This window comes from Chelon labrosus (assembly GCF_963514085.1).
Source record: "Chelon labrosus genome assembly, chromosome: 2".
NCBI classification, from domain to species: domain Eukaryota; kingdom Metazoa; phylum Chordata; class Actinopteri; order Mugiliformes; family Mugilidae; genus Chelon; species Chelon labrosus.
In genome coordinates this window covers 20,785,174-20,806,344 of record NC_140338.1, presented here as the reverse complement: position 1 = coordinate 20,806,344, position 21,171 = coordinate 20,785,174, and the positions used below count along the sequence as shown (strand labels likewise).

Genomic DNA, 21,171 nt, shown 5'->3' with positions numbered 1-21,171 from the left:
TCTACCTCCAGCTTTTTGCCACAGGTCTGTACTTTTTGTTTTTTTTTGAAAATGTCTTGTACCCTCTTCTGTGTATAATCTATGGGACAGTCATTACACTTAACGTGCTTTACCACCCCCTACTGCTCAACAGCCGACCTTAAATCCAATACAAAGAGGTGTCGACTCTTCTTTGTCCAGTGTAGTAGTACAATTCGGCATACGTTTGAAATCAGTGAGACACATGACATGGAACTATTGAGAAAACTACAGAGTTGATCATGAAAATGTAATAAAGAAATACTGTTTTTCCCTAAGAATATTAATATAAAATAGAAGAAGACCTTGAATCCAATATATAGGCTAGAGGTGTGTCTTTTTGTCCAGTGTAGTACTCCAATTTGGGACTAGTGTCAGTCCCAGAAGCTAAGCTGTGTAAATGCAGTTATCTTCTTTTCGTATATTAAGCTAAAATAAGTTAATACTACATATCAAAATAGTAAATATTTTATTTATATTAATATCACAATTCTCATGAACATATTTATAATGTAGACATGAAGGTACTGAATATAACACGGTTTTGTGTAATTTATTCTGCAGTTTATTGATGGTCCCTAAAAATTGTCTGTCGAATAACCAACCTAAACCTAACTTCACCGAGAATGACATAGAGATATGATAAAGGACGATTTTAGCCGTACATAGCTGGTTATCTTTTTAATGACGATTGAGACTCAATCTGGTTGAATTATCCCTCGATTTACCTGAACAGGGTGATAAATAATAATAAATAATAAATAATAATACGCGTGTGAGAAGATATATATGGCCAAATCGGCCAAACCAGAATTATCTAGTGTCACACATGAAAAAAAGCTAAAGTCTGTCCATGGATACCGAACAACAAGGGGAAAAAACCGCGTTCCTAGTTACCGAACTTCAAACTACAATCTATATACAGTCAATGACTACAATTCATCCAGTCCATTTGTTTACTTCCTGTTTGACCAGGTGACACTAGAACGCGTTTTGATTGGTTGGAAACATAGTACTCCCCACAGTTTGCCTGATCGGTTTAGGAAACGTAAGTTCGGTTTTCACAAAACTATGATCGACTTGACACTGCAAAAAACACAAAAACGTGTTCAGACACATTTTTTTTTGTCTGTACGACAAACCGCTGTGTTATGGATGAGAGTCAATTTATTTAAAAACACAAAAGCAGATAGCGCCGCTCGGCCCAACCACCGCTTCCTGTCGTTCAGACATACAGAGAGGGAGAGGGCGAGAGAGAGAGAGAGAGAGAGAGAGAGAGAGAGAGAGAGAGAGAGAGAGAGAGAGGGGGAGGCAGAATGGCGGCCGTGCAGTGCATCAAGTGTACTGCCGAGAGGAAATGTTTTCGGCGGGAACTTGATTCTTGGAGACACAAACTGATACATGCCGTTGGTATGATCCAAAAGCAGTTTTACATTTTGTAAAAAAAAAAATTATGGACGGGCATCAAAGATTTTGCCCGGCAGCAGATGGATCGCTACCCTGTGCTATGTGGGATTGCTAGCTAATGAGTAGCTAGCTGGTAGCCTGGCACCATAGGTGGTGAGCTTTAGCAGTGAAGTTAAGCTCTCCGGCTAATATCTACCAGCTGGCTACCCGCTCGAGATGGCCCCTTTCTTTGTCCCTCTGAGCTAGCTAGCTGCTCGCTGCTGTTCGCCTTTTTTTTTTTAGACATTTAGGTCACCTAGGAGATGACATGCACGATGCATCAGCGCATATCATAACGTTTGTCGTCTGTCGTTGCAGCGTTTGTTAAATTTGTTTATTGACATATTTGTTAGCAATGCTAATGGGCATGCTAAGCTAGCACAAGCGGCGTTAATGTTTTTTGGGGGAGGGGATTGTTGCTACGTTAAGGAAGCTAATGTCAGTGCGATATGATGGAAGCATTCATCACGGCGGTCTCAGTTAACGGCTTTCCTCGTACTGTTTGCTATTTTAAGCGCAGCTTTTAGGCGACAGGAGCCGTAAGGCTAGCTCAGCCCCAAGTCAGCTGGATCTCTTATTGTTTGTAACGTCCAACATCTAAATCAAAATGCACGCCAACGCCGTTTTTATACTGTTGTAGTTTATAAATCTGTGTATTGGGTCCATTGATTGTCATGTCATTATAAAAACTGAGTGTTAAACAAAGTGTCAGCTGTGTTCCTCCAGCTGGCAGCATAGCAGCACAGTTGTCTGGGTGTTGCTGTAAAACTAGTCTAAATTTATATGAGCACAAACTGCACCCAGATGTCACGCACTTCACTCGTCTGCATCTTGTCCATATCTTTACTGACGCATTGTTTCTGTTTGTCTTCTCTTGCAGGGTTTGAAAGTATTCTGGAGGGGATCTGTGGCCCCCTGCTGCGAGACCTCAGTTTATTTGATGGTGGGTTATAAACTGTACGCTTCTAAGAAGTCTTGACCATTTCTATATCTTAAAATGGTTGTAGGTTTATTTTCAGCTTATTGAGTTCACAAAGAGCCTTAGTTTCTCAGTGTCCTTTCAATTAAAAGTGTTTTTCTGATCTGAGTACACTTATTGTTGCGGTGTAAATCCTACAGATATGTCACAGTTATTTGTAGTTTTTTGTTCTCCTTACAAAGCCGTTTAACCGTATTTTGGGCATTTGTTGTTTCAGTCATTGAGTGAACCACATCTAGTCTCTGGGACTGGGCAAACATGCGTTCATTATTGTGTTGTATTCCTGAATATTACATTAGGTGTTCATTTGTGAAGTTAGATGTAAAAAAATAATAACGTCTTTTGACTTGTGGATATGTCCTGAGTAAAAAAAAACAGAGCACTTTTGAATACTAGATGATTAACGATAATAATAATATTTACATAAATAAGTAATAAGCGAGTTTGACGATTTATTTTGGGCACACCAGTGGCTATCTAATATTGATATAAATATCTGCCCCTGTCCAGTGTCCTGTCTGACTGTTCTGTGTTTCTGTGGGACCACTTCTCACTTGCTAAGTCCTGCAGTCGCACACCAACTTCAGCTTCACACAAGCCCCCTCACCCTGAACAGTGTGATGCAAGTGTCAGATACAAAAGAACAAAAAAAGGGGAGCTTTATAAAACGTGCAATTATGTCATGAAATATACCAGCGAGACCAATACCCTTCCTACTCATTTAGGGACATCGTATCAAACACTAGATCAACCAATGCCAACGGTGGCATTAAGAGTTACTTCGATGGCTCTCTGTCAACTACTTGGTTTTTGTTAAAGGGAATCAATTAACAAGTTAGGCATTCTAAAAATATAGCAGTAAAAAAAAAAAAAAGTTTCTGCATCTTTTCTGTTATTGCCTTAACACCTTTTGTTTCTTATTTTATTTATGAGGAGAGTTTACCTGCTCTGTTTTTTATGCTATGTCTGTAATCATTTTAATAAAATAGACTGGCAACTGCACAGAAACCTTTCAAGTCAGGTATAACTTGCACTGTGGTAACACCCAGTGAGCGGCAGAAAAACAAACAGTGGCACTGTTTGGCGTTCAGCTTCGTTGTCATAAAAAAACCCCCAAAAAACCCACAGCTTCAGATCTTAAGACAGTTAAGAGCAGCAGATATCTTTGTGTTGGCTGAACCCACTGACAATAATAATGTACACTGTGTGTCATCACGGATCCTCACGCCAGGCGTGACGGCAAATATCAATGCTGCTTCATGCAACATGTCTGTTGATAAACATGCACAATGAGCTGTCAAAGCTCAAAGCTATCCCCGTCTTCTCTAGACCCCCCCCCTGCAATTTTTTCCATAAATTTAAATGTCTTTAAATAAACATATATATATTTATATATATATTTATACATATATATATATATATATATATATATAAAAGTAGGGGGTCCCCACTCCATCTCACCATCAGTTTAGGGGTCCTTGACCTGGAAAACATTGAAGACCCCTGCTCTAGAGTTATCCGTGTTTCTGTTGGGACTCATTAATTCTCTTGCTTTGTTTTTTTTTTTTTTTTTTTATTTGCTTTTCTTCTTTACATATATATAATGCTAGTGAGTGGCAGTGTTGGGTTAGCTTATTATTTTTTCCAAATAAAAGTTCAAATCCTTCCTTAAAGTATGACCAAAAGCTTTTGTGTACTTTTAGTCTTTGCTTTGTGTATTTCCTGGGTGTTGAAATCAGAACAGAGAAAGATAAATGTCACGAAACCCGATTCTTGGCCACAAGTCAATGTTCCTGGGCTATAGGTTCGCTCTAACTGCCTCTAATTTAAGATTAAAGGTTTTAGCTTCCCCTACTACAGTTTACCCTGCTACAGCTTGTTTTGTCATTCTGTTTGACACAGAGGACAAATACAAGTGGAAAAATTACATCAGAACATATCCTCTATGGATATACTTTCACATACAATACATTCAGAAACTAATCATTCGCAGGAGAACACCCTGAAGTTATCTGTCCTCTACGTAGCTTCACTGTCCTAACTAGTTTGTATCCTGCTTTATTTGGTGCCTGGCACATTGAAGCACCCAAATCCTAAACCCACAGCTTCCTTCACAGTATGACTGAGGTTGCACTGGAGCATAACTAGATGCAACCACGACAAATTGCTCAGTGATTGACTGACGTTATTTATATCAGATCAGTTCATTTAAAAATATATATATCTCACGGCTTACTTAGTGTGGTTGTTCTGTATTTGTTGATGGTAGCGTTTGTGTCATAAAGCTCTCCTACTCTCTGATTTAGAAAATTGACTGTTATTGTGTAGTACTAGTTGTGCTACTAAAATACATTTTTAAGAAGTTAATTAGTATGATTTGTGAAAGAACCAAAAAGCCCTCTTATTTTTGGTTCTCTAAGTTTTGGCATGCATGCACCTGTCTATAGTGTAGTGTGCCTACTGACAATGATGCGGCTAAACAGTGAAACATTTTTATCATTTTACATTACACAGAGTTTGTAAAGGGATTAGAAATGGGTCAGCAGCATGAAGTAAAGTGTTGTCTCATTATGAAATTGGCACATAGATGCAGTTTGAAACCTGCATTGAGACCTACCTATCCTTTCTGGGAAATTGCTAATGCATGGGTCATTTATGGGTCATTTTGTCTTTCAGACTGTGAACCTAACGAAGTGGATGACTGGTCCCCAGAAGCAAGCTGTTCATTCTGCAGCCTTCCCCTGGATAAACTCAGTGTAAGAATTATAGTCCAAATATTCCTAAAAAAATTGTTTTATTTTGCCTTGGGATGACCTCTTTTGAATAATTGAACGTTGTAACAATATTACTGGAACTTAAAATGGAAAATCAATTAAGTAACTTCTCTATTCCCCCCCCCCCCCCCCCCCATGTAGGATCAAGTAAATGCAGGCACGTCGCCACTCTCTTCCCCCTCTGATTACTCTCCTTGTCAGGCCCCAATCACCTCTGAGAGCAGCCAATCGGCTCACAGGTTCCTCCAAGCTGTGTTTCACAAGAAGGGTGAGTCCACTGTATCTGCAGGTTGTGAGTCACGGCACAAATATGTCAGCCCCTTTTCCTTTACCATCTAAATATAAGAATTTGCAACAACAGCAATGTCCTTGTTCATTGTGGTTGAAAAGAGCACTGCTGATTAGTATTCCTGAAAAAGCTCCAGATTGCTTTGTCAAATAGCATGTTTACACAGAGTATTTGCCTTACAGATCTGAGATATCCTTCTGCTGTTGCTACTGACTTTGGTTTTATTTGAAGAAACACCTCGGACATTAGATCCAAGTAAAGTCCTGGTTTCTCTGGATGGTGCTGCACTTGTTGTTAAGAGTTTATCAAAGTACAATGACTTGCATATAACTGAGTACAAGTGAGTGTGAGCATAAGAATTCCTGAAGTCAGTCTGAGGGTCCTCAAAGAATTAGTGAAGTCACCCCAAGGGCTCCCCGGAAAATTTTATTTAGACAAAGCTTAGATCGCGTCAGTGTCCATATTCACATATAACACGTCCATGTACAGATGGAGATGGAGTTTATGTTATGGATAAAATCTTAAATGTTGTGATTTAGTGGTGATTTTTATAGGAACCATTTACGAAATTATTAAGTTATAAAATAGGGATGACCTGATCAAGTTTTTATTTCTGACCCCTGATCCCATACCCATCTTTCAGTATTTAGTATCAACCGTTCAGAGTCCCGATCAGATCTTAAATAAACAAAATTTCCTCCCTTTGAGATTCATTAAGGCTTTTCTTATTTTAATTCTGTTCTCCTAGATTACATGTGCACAGTGAATACTGATCAGATAATTTTAAAAATAACTGGACCATCCCTGATCCCTAGGATAACAAACTATGCCTTTAATGAGACAGTTAGTCTGTGTGTTTTAAAGTGGTAGTGAATTTACTTCCTCTTTATCTTTGTATTTATGGTGTGGTTTTTATTGTTTTTGCAACATCGCCTGTACAGCACTTTTTTGTTTTTTAAAATGTTTGAAAATTGTGGAAATACCTTAAACTAAACTACAACACTGAGCAGTTTGACCTAAAAGAAGTTGAAATTGCCATGATTTAAACATTTTGGAGATATTCACTGCTGATGTGGTGGAACCAGGGGAGATATTTATGGTACTGGATTCATGTAGATGTCTAAAACCAAGGAACAGTTCTTGTTCTGTATGATGCTTGTTATGTAAAAGTTCATTCATTTATTCGTTCATCTTCCGTAACCACACAAGCACTAATTTTACCTTCCATTTGCAATTGTTCCTCCTTTGTTAGACGTGACCCTGGGCTGTGATTCCAACATACCTCTGATTGCCCAGGAGCTGATGAAGAAGATGATACATCAGTTTGCGATGGAGTACGCTTCCAAGTGCGTACTCCACACCAATACAAATGGTGTTACAAGGACCTCGTCGCCTGTGTCAGAAAAATCAGATGCTCCTCTGGACCTCACAGTAAGCCGAACACAGGAGGAGAAAGAGAGTGAACCTGGACCAGGTAGGGAAAGCATTGAATGTGACCTATAATTAAATGTGTCCAACGGTTTTTCCAGTGAACCTGGACTCTGACTCGAACTTTAATCTGCTTAAATTAACTTGTGTAGTAACAGATGGCGTGTTGGATCTCTCCAACCGTAACACGGCCTGCTCTGCAACCTCCTCCTCATCATCGTCTAATCACAAAGCATCAGGGTAAGAGTTGTGTAAATCTTATATTGTAAGATAAGATAATCCTTTAATTTATCCCACATTGGTCTTGTGGGAAAATGTGTGAGCAACACCTGTTATTACTAGTCCAGGAGTTTATAAAAATAATAATAGGTGAACATAACCATCGCATTTTAGCCCATAGTCACTATGACTTAAAAGAAGTCCGCATTTGCTGTTCATATCATGGGTATTGGGAGGTCAGCTCTGATACTGTGTTGTGAAACTCAAAATATTTACAAGCTCAGTTTGATTATAGCCAATTTACTGACACATCTCCAGCCCAAATGCTATGCACACTCTTTTTCTGGCAGTCATTTGGTTCATTGTAAGTCTTTCTAAAAATAAGCTAGTTGGTGTTTTGGTTCTTTGGGGTTGACTCTTTTATCTCTTGAGCGGTAACGTCACAGCAATATATGAGCCGTATATAACATTTGAGTCCAGGATTGTACAATGAGAACATCGCAGTACCTCTCAATGATTTTACCTCCTTTTTTTTTTTTTTTTTTTTTGTAACTGATCCAGTTATAATGAGTTTGATTATCCAACCTTCAAGCATGTAGGACTCTCACTGAAGGATATCACAAAACTGCAGGGGCTGTATGCAAGCAGCAAAGTAACCCCAGCCATTCACAGAGTGTCCCACCTGGACGTGAAGAGGCTTTGCCACACACAAAGAAATGTGTGCACGTGAGAGACACGCAGCAGCGCGTGTGTGTGTGTTTGTGTGTGTGTGAGGGCCCAGAAACAGTCTGAGATCATACAGACATGAAAGTCACAGTGATGTTACCAACACAAGGCATAAAGGAGTGGACCCCTCGTTCTACACCCCCCTCTGTCCCCTATGCCAAACTCAAACCCCCTCCATCATCTCCATCCTGACCCTGCTGTTTGGTCCTCCCATCCCTAGGAGGCAGCACAGGCAGAAGGAGGAGTACGCTGAAAGGACCTGGGAGCTGTCTGAAGGGTTGCTGTCCAAGGCTTTGAAGGATATACGTTCAGGGAGGCTGCAGGAGCAACGGGCCGCGTTGCTTTATGGAATACCCCTTCAAGTCCTCAGGCAAGGTCTGGACGGTTGGGCTGAGGGGAGGCTGGGAGTGCTGCATCAAGTCACACCAGGAAGCGGAGATTTCAGGGATGAATTGACGTCGTACAATGTGATGTCATCAATGTTAGGCGGCGAAGCCCGTCTTGTCCTGCAGAAGGTGGCAGCGTGGGCAGAGCGGGCGGAAATTGGAGGAGCAGCAGAGGAGCATGGAGACTTAAGTTTCCCTTCATCTGCTCTCACCTTTTATCATTCGAGTGGTCTTCAAAAGACCCTCCCCCACTGTTTTCCCCAGCTCAGGGATGCTCTCCAGCCTCCATCAAGCCCCACCCCGAGCCTGGAGCCACCCGCACCCCTGCGTATTCCTCAGGTTCGTTCCATGTCTGACAACAACAGGTCAGTCTTGGTGGAGAACTTGGCTGAAAACCTACATCACCGTACCTCATCAGCCGAAGGTACTGCCAGTTCATCGTCAGCAGCTGCCAGACCTTCGTCTCTCTTCAAACTCAGACCTCCATTCTTGGCACAGGGCTGCCCAAGTAGTGCCAGCCAGTCACCTCATCGCCTGGGACCACGTGGATCCTCACTGGATGAGTCAGAAGATGGAGCAGGTTGCCGGGATAAAGACAAGCAACCAAGAAAAAAACGTGGCAGATACCGCCAGTACGACCATGAACTGCTGGAGGAGGCTATCACTATGGTGATGGGAGGTCGCATGAGTGTTTCCAAGGCCCAAGCGGTTTATGGGGTGCCCCATAGCACACTGGAATACAAAGTCAAAGAGCGCACAGGAACACTGAAGAATCCTCCCAAGAAGAAATCTGCCAACTTTTGTTCATCCGGTTCCAACTCGTCTGGCTCTGGTACCGTGACCAGTTCCACTTACTCAGGGAGTCTCGCCTCAGCTGCAGACGCAAAGAGGTTCTAGACCACAAAACGCCTCAAGAACTCCTCAACACTTGAACAGATGACCTCTTACAAGATTCATGTTTTCTGGAGACACTTGTTTAAAACACAACATATGCCTTTACAAAATAGACGGATATAAATATTCAGGTCTTTTAACTATGTGTCTGTAATGTGATGGTCATACTTTAAGCTGTATTTCTTTAGCTTTGTCCTGGATTTTATTCAAAGCATCTACCAAGTACTGAAAATTTTGATGAAGACTTGGTGCTCGGTGCAGCCGTTGCTTATGGGGGGTGCTGAACTTAACACCTCATAGCTTCATCTTGAAGGTTATGGATTGCATTATTTTGTCTAACTGTTATCAGCAAATCCCATAGAGAGACCAAAACTTAAAATTTAAAAGTCAGGACAGAACCTGATATATTAAAATCGTCATTACCTTGTGCCACGGTCTTACAGGTGTGCGTTAGAGTATTGTTTTTATATTACTTTGGGACGAGCAGTTGAGTTATGCTGTTAGTTTATTGTTAACTACATTAGTGAGTGGTCAAACAAAACATCGATCACCAAAAATTGTATCTGTCACTATTTTGATCAAAATACTTCGTATTACTATACTACTTTGTCATCTTCAAAGCAACAATATATGCATATGTTCACTCCAGCTTCTTAAAAAATTGGCTATTTTGCTTTTGATCCCATCATTTGTGGGATATTTCCACAATTTTCAAACATTTTAAATGCCCGATTACTTACGAGAATTGTAGTTTGATATTTTATGAAAATAATCATTAGTTCTAGGTTCATTTGTAAAGACAAATTAGTGGTTTTGGCATCGTTTGGGTTTCTGTTGGTAATGATGATATAAAATAATAGCAGTCGTATCGTTTAAGACCTCCAGGATGTTTTTAACTTTTCTAGTTACACAAGTCTCAGTTTCTCTTCGGTGAAAAAGCTGACATTGATTGTTTTCCAAAAGATTGCACAGGACCAAGTGTGAGAAACCCAGTCGTGATCTCTTAGACCCAAGAAATAAAGTGTGACTCTCATATTTGCTAGCTATTAGATTATTAGGTTCTTCAGGTTTGATTCAACTCTTAAAGCTCCTGTCGATGGAGCGTTGATGATTGTCATTTGCAGCTTTCTATCTCTCTCTCTGGGTATCTTGCCTAGGGTATTCAAGTGACTTAGAGCCATTATAACAAATTAAAAACTCATTATTATTGTTAGACACCTCTACAAACAGGGAGATTGTAAAGTAATGCTGTGGTGGCTAAATCTTAATTATGAGTTTTTGTGTAAGAGATTAGCTTAAGAAAGCCATTTTGTGTCCACATAGTTTTTTCCTCTCTTTTTGTGCAAGCTAGTCTGAACATTATAATGAGTGTAGTTGGAATGCAAATGTGCAGCATGTTTTAAAATGTGCACTGATAAGCTTGGGATATGTATGTTATTGTGTACCGTTTGTGAAAGATGTTCTTTTTAGTATCTCAGATATTTACTAATTCTGCTACTGTAGCTGTATTACTGTAAACCTCATACATGACTGCTGCTTAACTTTACGGAATAGTTTTCCTGGCACAAAGACGGGTCGCCATGACAAAAAACTCGTTCAACTCACGATTCAAAGGTGACTTGCAGTGTAACGCATGGAACCTGAATGAAGGCTGATTGTAGTTGCTGCTTGTGTCAGCTACCGGTGGTTATAGTAGTTTGAGGTTTTGGAGGGAAAAGTCGGCAGTACGAGGTTTACAGGCCTCTTTGTCTATGTTTGGGGAAATGCAAAATGTTACGTCTACTCTCACGCTGCCTCTCGGATCGGCCTTTTCCATTAACAGTGCTACTACCAAAGCAGCATATCAGGGTTAGCCACACAAAGCTGCTTCAGTTTATTTCGCTGCGATGTCAGCCTGCCTGTGTCTCACTGTTTCTCTCATCGCGCTCTCTAACCTCGTTGCCACATATACCTCTGAACTTTATCTGCCTGTAGCCCCGTGTCAGGTTTCACACGAGCACCTCTGTGTTAGGAGACCGAATCTGCTGGGGTAAGAGCTCTTATTAGCTTAGGAAGACTTATGAACTCTTTGTCTCTCAAGGAACAACACCTAAGTGTGAATTTGTTGCCACCAATAACACTTAGAGCCTTTCAGACCTTGCATTAAGATCCGATCTGGGCTATCCAATTGCAAGTGACCGGTTTTAGGTACGTGTGCTCATAAGATGCGTCTCCAGATGTGATCTTAGTTTCGCTCTCTGTATGCAAACAAACCCCACAATCATCTGGGGCGCAGTAGAATATTTTAACAGCTGATGTCTCTAATGGATCTCTGTCGCTGCTCCTGTGCGTCACGACTTTGGCACATACGTTAAGTTATTATTTATTGATCTCAACCCTGACGTTGTTTAGACTTGCACAAAACCCGGATTATAACTCCAACCCTGGAAGTTTCTATATGCACTGTAATCTCTGGTAATAGAGGTAAATAAAGACACTGGTAAATGAGTAAATACTTAACCACACACGGCCCTTTTTCTGAATGAATGAGGCAAAACTCTACAAACACAGAAGCACCCCTGTTGAGTATAGGAGGTCATTAATGTGACTCAGGACCCATTGCGTTCACACTACCAAAGGAATGCGGACACAGACCACCTCCAAACGTGGTCAGAGATCGGATCTCTCAAATGCGATTTCAATGCACGTGATCGGATCGCTCCAGTTCGGATCTTAATGCAAGGTCTGAACAGTCCTTAAACTTCACTTAATTACGTAGTCAACCATTTAGACTGTAAGTTGTTTAAAATGGTTGAAGGTGTGCTCTGTGGCTTTTACAGGAGATCTGCCACAATCTTGGCAATGTATTGTGGTTGTCTTTGTTGTGTTTGTCATTTCAACGGTAATTGTGAAGCTATATTATTTTTTTAAGCTTTCTGTCACAAGATTGTGTGGCATATCAGTCTTTGTAACTTTTGCAGCTCTGCAAATACTGACGTCTCCTGAATGTCTCTGCTCATACCGGTCCATGGTGGCCATGTCCAGGGCTACAGCTTAGAGCAGCATGTTGTCTCTACTCTGGGAGCTTTCTGCTATTTATATCAAAGGGCCAGTTTGTAAACAAACCCAAACACCTCTTCAGAAATAGAAAAAGTTAATTATGTAACTGTATAATCTTAATTGCAGTATATTCTGGGAACACACCTGGGCTTTGCGCTTTTAGCATATTTTTGTCTGTTGAACTGAACTGCTGGCAAATATTTGAAGCTATTTATGCATAAATCATTTATTGCACTATGATTTTCAAGATGCATTTTTATTGTAGGAACCTGTTTTGTGTTGTTACTGCATACTTATTTATTGGTTGTGCTTCAAAACTGTGATTTTACTAGTTTGATCGTTGTAGTTCTTGATTTGTAATGCGGCACTTTGATGCAATGTGATATGTGTATTGCTACAACTGCATGAACACTTTTTAGATGTTAGCTTATTTATTTAGTCCAAAAAATGACACTCCTGGCTATTGTGGTTGTTCAATGCTTATGTTACTGTTAAATTATTTAAATGATAAAAAGCTATTTGATTATCATAACAAACTCAACAATAGTACTACAAAATGTAACGCTCGTATTTAAGGCCTGGTTGAACCGTAACAAGGTCTGGATGCAGACTGAAAAAAAATATATATCCACTATCAAACACAAAAATATTTTAGTTATTAAATCAGTTATTTGATTCTGTAATAAAATATATCACTCCTAGGATCTGTTGGCTGATTCAAACAGTTTTCTTGTAACTGTTAGTTTGTTGGTAAAAGTGCTGTTTAAAACCGTTCAGTTTGAGCGTTTCTGCAATCGTTCCTTCTGCTTTTAGCAGAATGTTTTCATTTACCCTCAGCAGCTGGTCAATAAAACAGTTCTCGAATCTAATCAGTAGCCTGTCATCTTTCTACTGACTTAATGGTTTGCGTCATGATTCTGCGTGTCATTAACCGTCAGTGAACGTTATTCTGTTTTAATTGGTTCTGTTTTCCAAGAACCGCACTTTCATTCTGGTTTGACAAATTTTTCCTTGACAAAATTTAGCAATTGCAGTACTGGCTAGAAACATGGATTTATAAGGTAGTAGTGTGTTTTCAGAGCATACCCATCTATGACCAATGATCTCACATCCAAACCTAACTCTTATGTGGTCATTTTGATCTTTTGTTGAGTAATACTTCTACTACAACAATGATTTTAAATGCGGAGGGCTGTTGTTAGCTCATAGTGCACACTACACACATAACTGCATTGAAAATATTAATACAAGGATGAAGTGGGAGTATAATTCCAGGATAGGATATAGGTAATTGCATTGTTATTGGAATCAGACTATTATCATGTGTGAGTTCTCATTTGAAACTGGGAACAGCTAAGAGTAAAACCTTCTAACTTCAGTGTTTGCATTTTTGTCTCTAGCTCCTTGCTGCCATCGTTGACAGAAGATCTGGGACATCGGGGGACTAGGTTTCGTGAGAGTTCGGCGTTCGCTGCTGTTCTCAGTTCTCTCTGCCTGACCCACCGATCCTTACTCTACCAGATCCTAAAGCTGGCACACCAGAAAACGACGCTGTCATTTGTTAATCACAGACCAGTTGGTCAGACTGAATGTCACTGTGGTGTTAAGCCACAGGATAACATTGTCCCTCATTCTTTCACATTTAGTGAATTTAAAGACCAAAACCGCAGCTTGTGCTCAACTGTAACTGATTGTGATCATCAAAGTAATGGAAGCACCACGTATCATCCTGGAGACTCAAAGTTCAATTGTACCATCTGTCACCACAAAGACTGTAACAGGGAAGGTCAGCAGGGTTCAAGCTACTGCTGTGTGCAGAAGTGCAGGATGGAAACATACACGGTTTTGTGCTCCAAGAGCCTACGCTGCACTTCCTGCCAATGCCTGGCTACGGGTTGTATGAACAACATAGCAAGTTCATTTGCATCCTGTCATCCGTTATCTCATTCTCCTTCACTTTGTACTCCTTCATCTAGTTTATGTACTTCCTCAACAATTTGTTGTAACCAACACAACTCCCACTCTTGTCCCAATCTTTCAAACCACACCTGTTTGACACAAGTCAGGAATACAATGGAAAGCGGTGTTGGAGATGGGGATCCTCCTTGTCCAGTCCTCCAAAGAGAGGGGAGCCCCTCTCCACCCCCTCTATCCCCTATCCCCTCAGACATCAGTAAGAAAACTGATGAAAAACCACCTTCCCTCCTCCATCACAGACAAGAGGAAGAAGCTGAACTAATGGTTAAAAGTGGTCCTGTGAGTCCAAGCCACCAGGAAGCAGATGTGGATACAGCACATGAGCTACACTATAAAACCGCAGACAGTGGTCAGGCTGAACAAAACTCAAGTGGGACTTTACTGCAAGATGTTTTAAATCGCTTCAGTAATAGACTGGATGGAATCGGACCCCTGGACAAGGACCCAACTCTGGTTTCTACAACCATCTATGTTTCTGAAAAGGAGCAGCTGCCTTCTCCCTCAACCAGCCAGAACCTGCAGTTTCATGCTGATGCCCATCTGACAGAAATCATCACGACTGTGCTTCACACCGGCAGTTCTAGTGACTACAGTCTTAGTGAGCTGTTCGATCGCCATGATAACGGAGAGCCTAAGTCACCTAATACCCGCCTCCGCCGTCGCAAGGAGGTCCGTGCTGCTTTAGCAACGCCCGCTGATGATGCTTCAACCAGAAGGCATACCCTCCGAATTAAGCGGGACCTTGCCAGGTTGGATCAGTACTGCAATAAGAGAAAAGTGCTACTAGGAAAGAAGGCGAGACTGAAAGGTGGCATTGTTACTGTAACTACATCATGCATCAAGTCAGACCTAGTTAAAGATGTGTCTAAAAGAAATACTGACGATGGTGTAGAGAATCATAGTATTAGCGAGGGATCACTGAACATGCTTGGTGGAGAAAGTAGTAAAGTAGTAAAAGAAGAGATACGGACTGCAATAGTAACAAAAGAAGTTCCGATAATTAAAGCAGAAGAGAAAGAAAGGGAAATAACCAGGGAGGAAAATAGTTACCCTCTCTCAGGAACTCTACAACACACTTCTAACCTAGAGAGTAAACACGGCGAGCAAGGCACAAACAGTGACAGTGTCCTAAACCAGGAGCTAGGAACCGTGACCTCAGAAAAATCATGTGGTGGGCCTTGTGAGGAAAATGGTGAGTGTAACAGTCCTGGACGTGATAGTAGCCATGAAGAAGCCTCATCAGGTCAAAGCGCGAACACTGACGCAACAGTTAAAGATTTCCCCTGTAGAGAGAGACAGAAATGTCAACCGAATGACTCTGAGGTGGCAAGAAGATCCAGGAGAACAATAGTCCCTCCACAGAGGTTATCCTCCTATGTCACAGGGTATTTTGCTCATTTATCTGAAGGACTGAAGGACACAGATTTGTCAGCTAGCACCTTGCATGCCTTATCCAAAGATCCAGATGCAAAAGACACCCAGCTTGAATCAGAAAAAGAAGCATGTTTGTCCTCGGAGGAGCACACTGGGAAGCTAGCTTTTGATTCAACACAAAATGAGCAACGTGAACCATCCTACACTCAGTCAAAAAGTCAACACCAGGTCTTTCAGCAAACACTGGCTGCCAAAGAGAAGAGTCCTAAAAAACGACACAACTCTGACAACAGGGCAGATGTCAATGACTGTGCTGCCATGCTTTCTGGAAGGCTACGATCATCTCCAAAAAGACTAAAGCTCTCAAAAATGGCCCAAAACCCATCAAATACAAACATGGCTATCAAGTCTGCTGCATGTGTTGAGAGCCCCCCCAGCACCCAGTACACTAGTCCAATTAAGTTGATGTTTTTTTCACCAGTGAAAGATAAGAAAGGAATTAAATACAGTCTGAAGTCAGCAGGTTCTGCCTCTGGCACACAAGGAGGAGAATCTTTTGACCCCTGTGAAGAGTCTTCATGGTCAGGGACACCTCAGAAGCACAAAACCCAGAGCACTGAGTCTGTAACATCACAAGTAAAATCTGCTTTTTCGCCACGAAAAAATGCTACCTCACGCGAACGATCTGCTTCTTCACCTGCTAAGTCTGCTTCCTCAACACCCAAGTCTGCTTCCTCGCCTGCCAAGTCTGCTTCCTCGCCTGCCAAATCTGCATCTTCAACACCCAAATCTGCATCCTCAACACCCAAATCTGCATCCTCCCCTGCAAAGTCTGCTTCCTCGCCTGCAAAGTCTGCTTCCTCAACCCCCAAATCTGTTTCCTCGCCTGCAAAGTCTGCTTCCTCAACCCCCAAATCTGCTTCCTCACCTGCAAAGTCTGCTTCCTCAACCCCCAAATCTGCTTCCTCGCCTGCAAAGTCTGCTTCTTCAACCCCCAAATCTGCTTCCTCGCCTGCAAAGTCTGCTTCTTCAACCCCCAAATCTGCTTCCTCACCTGCAAAGTCTGCTTCCTCAACCCCCAAATCTGCTTCCTCGCCTGGAAAGTCTGCTTCCTCATCTGCCAAGTCTGCTTCCTCGCCTGCCAAGTCTGCTTCCTCGCCTGCCAAGTCTGCTTGTTCAACACCTAGGTCAACTGCCAAGTCAGTCTGTTCACCATCTAAGTGTGCCTCTTCACCCAGGTCAACTTCCTCATCACCTAAAAATGGGTCTAGAAGATCGGGCGAGGGTACTCCAACTAAACGTGTAGGTGGATCTGCAATCCAGGGATCGCCTTGTTTCCTTGAAACCACTCCTCCAAAAAGGCGTCCAGGCCGGCCAAAGAAGCTGGGACCCCAGCTGGAGCAAAAAGCGAAGAGGCCAATAGGGCGACCTCGTAAGCAGAAGTCTGCGGATTTAGTAATGGGTTCAAAATCGGTAAATGGAAAATGTCCTTTAGCATCTGATGTTGAGGAGAATGTAAACCGGAATCTCAAGATAACAGTGCTGTATGGTCGTTCAAGGAGAAACAAGCGTTTGGTGTCTGAGGGCTTTGAGCAGCTGCAAACAGAATTCAGTGATGCTTGTCAAGCAGTGGGTCTTCAAAATGACTTGGGCGTTTTACTGCACAATTCTAAGACCCGCTCAAGTAGTATCAAAGCGGCCTCAGAGGAATTAAATTTTGTCCATCCTGCAAAAGAGCCTTCCACTCAATCTAGCAGTAACATCAAATGTCAGAAGCGGGGTGATTCTCTACCCTCAAGGAAGCCAGGTCGACCTGCAAAAGTTAAAATCTCTGGAATCTCGGTTACTGTAACTACAGTTTCTCCTCGTCAACGTAAAATTCAAATAAACAAAGATAATGGGCACTCTGCCGAAACACTAATTCATAAGAATGTGCTACCAGAATTCAAATCTGCCAAAGAGCCCAAGACAATCAGTCATCAGTTTTCAAACCAGAGTCAGACGGAGGAGGGAATGGAAGCAAAGGATGAGAGTAAAGATGAAATTCAAAATCAGCCTGTAGCAGTGCGACATTCAATGAGAGTAAGAAAACCTTCAATCCATTTTCTCCACGCTGTTGCCACCTCCACTCACAGATCCTACAAACGCAGCAATGCTTTGCTACGGCGCTCTAAACAACTACTGCTAACCAAGGCTAGCAATGAAAGGAAGCAGGAGGAGCAACAGAGTAGTGTAGTAGCGTCAAGGGAGGAAAGACCGTTCTGTAATCAAGAGAGGAATAGCATCTCTCAAAACATGAACAGAGCAGCAGGGGTATCTGTGGATTCAATCTTTCCAACAAAAAAGACGCTACGGTGGTGGGCAGCATCAGCTGAGGCAAAGTCAATGAACCAGGAGCTTGCCAGGCGAATACGAGTCATCTCTAACACCTGGGTCTCAGACTCCGTGGAGAACCAAGAAAAAGAAATGGACCTTAATTGTAAACTTGGCAACGGTTCATTTACCAGGAAGTCAAAACATTCCTCTGTGGTACGATCACTGTTTGATTGTTCGCCTAACAAACCCAGGTCCTGTAGCATGCAGCAGATCTGCTCCTGGTTTATGCAGACCACGGAGACACAGTCTCTCGCAATTGTCAAGAAGGCAAGCTCCCGCAGTCCTAGCGAACTTCTACTCTTCCCTCGTTCTGCCAATAAAAAAGCTGTTTGCCCCAGTCCTCAGGCAGAGCGACTCCGCAAACACATCAAGAAATTTGCCAAAACTGTGCCAAAAAGTCCTTTGCAACATCAAAGACTGTTGAGGAAGAGAAATGAGGCACGTCTGTCAACACACAGTATTAGGCGACAACTTTTTGCTAGCAGCTGTGTTATGGGCACGCTCAGTCGACGAGTCCAGTGGTGGAGCAGAAGAGCGTCTAGTAAATACCAGGACATTCTGGTCAGAGCCAGGGCAAGGTTTCTCACTCGGAAAGAACGGGAGAGGTGGCTGAAGAGGCAGAGAAATAAGAAAAGCATAAACATAGCGACAAGTCGCTCAAATGGACATGTACAACTAAAACACAAAGCATTACGCAGATCCGCAAAAGCTCAGTTCTCTGGCTGTTTGGAGAACAGTTCCACCACCAGTGGTCTTGACCAAACCCGGGAGCCTGTTGATGTACACAAAGAGCAGAACCTCTGCTCTAAAGCCTGGAGTCCTGAGAGCCTGAAGGAATGCCGGGTGTTTCTGAGGAAGATCAACTCTCCAGACAACGAATCAGCGGAGGAGGAGGGGGACTCCTGCACCGTGACACTGGATGACGAGTCACCTTCTGCGTACCTCTTTGCAGGAAGGGAGAAGGAACTGGTAGGGGTTGTTAAAGCTGTGAAAACTGAACGGAAAAGGAGCATGAACAGGAAGACTGCCTCAAGAGAGGTGTCAGGTCCCGAACTAAAATCAGTCCAGGAGCAAGATGCAATGCCAGGGCGGAGGCGGAAAGGCAAATACAAAAGTCCCATGGTGTCTTCAGAACCACCACAACCACCACCAGCGAAAATGTTGAGACAATCGCGAATGAAGGGCCTAACCGGTCCGAGATGGTGCGACTTTGTGTTGGGTAACTACCTCCTCCTGTTATTGAATCTCACTAAAGACCTTGACTGTGTTGACGCTTGCGTTTACATGTGCCCTCTTTCTTTTTGTGACAGAAAACTGAATGAAGCACGAGGACTCTTCATCCTGGGAAATGGACTGTGGTTTAACGTGGTGCCTTTGGACAGTAAGCTGACCACATGGACTGACCATCCCACTATGGTTCAGTCTTAACACTCAGCAGTTATGTAGCAGTCTAACTTAAAAGCTTGATGTTGCACTATTTTTATCCATGGGTATGTATGTACATACTTGCCTTTGTATTTCTGAACATGTATGGTAGAACAAATCATACCATTAAGGAGAGTTTTAACGGGATACGTGCTTGTACAGTGAGCCCTGGTAGAAAATTGGAAAGACAGACAAATCTGGACTGGACTAAGACGGTGCCGTCTCCCCCTGAAACATACCTCATTATCGAGGACAACATCTCTGCCAGAAAATGACCTATTACTGTAGAGCTGAACCTGAAACCAGTAAAAGGTTTTAATACCATAGCTCTTAAGTCCCTCAAGTCCCTCAACATATTTAATTTATAGCAACTCTTACTTGAGCATTATTTAAATTTTAAATTGCTAATTTAATAATCTGTATTATAGGTTTGGTTAAAGTAATATTGAAATTCAATTTTAAACTTTTTCTCAATCCGAGCCTCTTTTATCATTTCTTAGCAATATTGTTTTGATGCTTCAGTCATTGTTTTTGTATTGCAAGCAGAAAAAAAACAAAAAAACATCAACAGGCGTTTAATGAAGGAATCTTTTGGATCATCTAAACCCCACCTTCACTCCGGTTGCTGTCCCAACCTTAAAAATGTGTCGTGAACCACAGTAATTGACCGTCAGTCTGTACTAAAACCAAATATTATTTTGTGATTTTTAATATTTTCAAGTTACCATTTATGCGTGGCTTTACATTCAGTCCAATCGCCCCCCCTCCCCCCTCAAATGCAGAGGTGTATGTGAAGTGATGCAGAAGATAGCATTATGCAGTCATAGAACGTAGATTCAGATTAATTAGTTGGTTTGTGGGATCTGTCTCGTTTCCAGTCTATAATCTTTATATTTCTAGTTTTCACCTGAAACATATATTATATGTCAGTGTCAGATCTATTTCTTGCACTGTTCCATTTGAGATTATTAATCCCACTACACAGATGATTCCTCCCGTATTTTGCACATCCCATGCCCCCCACTACCCACCCCTACTGTAAAACTAGAGAATCTGTTTGGTGCAATACAAACCCAGATGATTTATCAATATGTAGTTATTATTTTATTGCTCGACAGACGAATGGATGTACACAAGTACCAATGGCCTGGGATGTTACTTCAGTTGTTTCCATAGCCATGTAAAGTGATCTTAAAGGATACCGCTATACAAACTCTTTTCCCACCTGCTTCGTTCTCCTCAGTGAAGCAGAAAAATAACATGTGTTACATTTTAAATTTTTCTTTTTAATCATTAAACGTACTAGCATTAATCACAGGTGGGAGATGTGATGCTGTTTTCCTGGAGTTTCCTCTCTAAGTTGCAGCAAGAGATGCCTACCTCCACTGGGGCTCAGCTAGGCCTACTACTCTTTTGCTTTTCAGCTGTGTGATAAACAAGGCCAGAGAGTTCAATCGATAAACACTAATCTTGGATCACGTTTCCCTGTCTTCTATTCAGAGGGCCGGTAGATCCAAGGTGTCCGGCTGTAGGTCAAAACTTAACCCTTGTAGTGTGTTTTGTGCCTGACTACCCCTTGTATGTGTGTCACTATGGTTGCCATGTCAACACGAGGGCGGCGGCGGATAGGCCCGTCTTGTGATTAATACCCATCAGCCCTTTGTTTGTTGAAGAACCTGGTGCTAAACATCTGTTGTATATTTTCTGTATTGTGTTTTTATACTGTTCGTCACAGATGCAACAAACGGGTGTCTGCGACTAGAACAATAAAGATTCTTTTGAAATAACCAGTGAGCCGTGTGATATATTGTTAACTGGGAA

The 21,171-nt window shown here is 41.9% G+C and overlaps 1 protein-coding gene across 2 annotated transcripts; it reads left to right on the top strand.

Moving 5' to 3' along the window:
• The first annotated feature begins 1,319 nt into the window (after window positions 1–1,319).
• Window positions 1,320–21,140, top strand: lcorl (ligand dependent nuclear receptor corepressor-like). 2 transcript variants are annotated; one of them, XM_084571287.1, is made up of 8 exons: window positions 1,320–1,428; window positions 2,345–2,407; window positions 5,120–5,199; window positions 5,359–5,485; window positions 6,759–6,980; window positions 7,087–7,174; window positions 13,599–19,144; window positions 19,236–21,140. In XM_084571287.1, exons 1-8 carry the CDS (start codon window positions 1,335–1,337, stop codon window positions 19,241–19,243), a joined length of 6,228 nt encoding a protein of 2,075 aa, XP_084427413.1. In that variant the 5' UTR covers window positions 1,320–1,334; the 3' UTR covers window positions 19,244–21,140. The 2 variants fall into 2 exon arrangements, with proteins under 2 accessions (XP_084427413.1, XP_084427414.1); XM_084571288.1 differs by lacking the exons at window positions 13,599–19,144; window positions 19,236–21,140 and adding an exon at window positions 8,100–13,353.
• Window positions 21,141–21,171: the final 31 nt, after the last annotated feature.

Coding starts and splice junctions, on each gene's coding strand:
- lcorl (XM_084571287.1), top strand. CDS start 1,335: ATGGCGGCCGTGCAGTGCATCAAGTGTACTGCCGAGAGGAAATGTTTT. Junction 1,429..2,344: donor CAAACTGATACATGCCGTTG/GTATGATCCAAA, acceptor CTTCTCTTGCAG/GGTTTGAAAGTATTCTGGAG. Junction 7,175..13,598: donor TCTAATCACAAAGCATCAGG/GTAAGAGTTGTG, acceptor TTTTGTCTCTAG/CTCCTTGCTGCCATCGTTGA.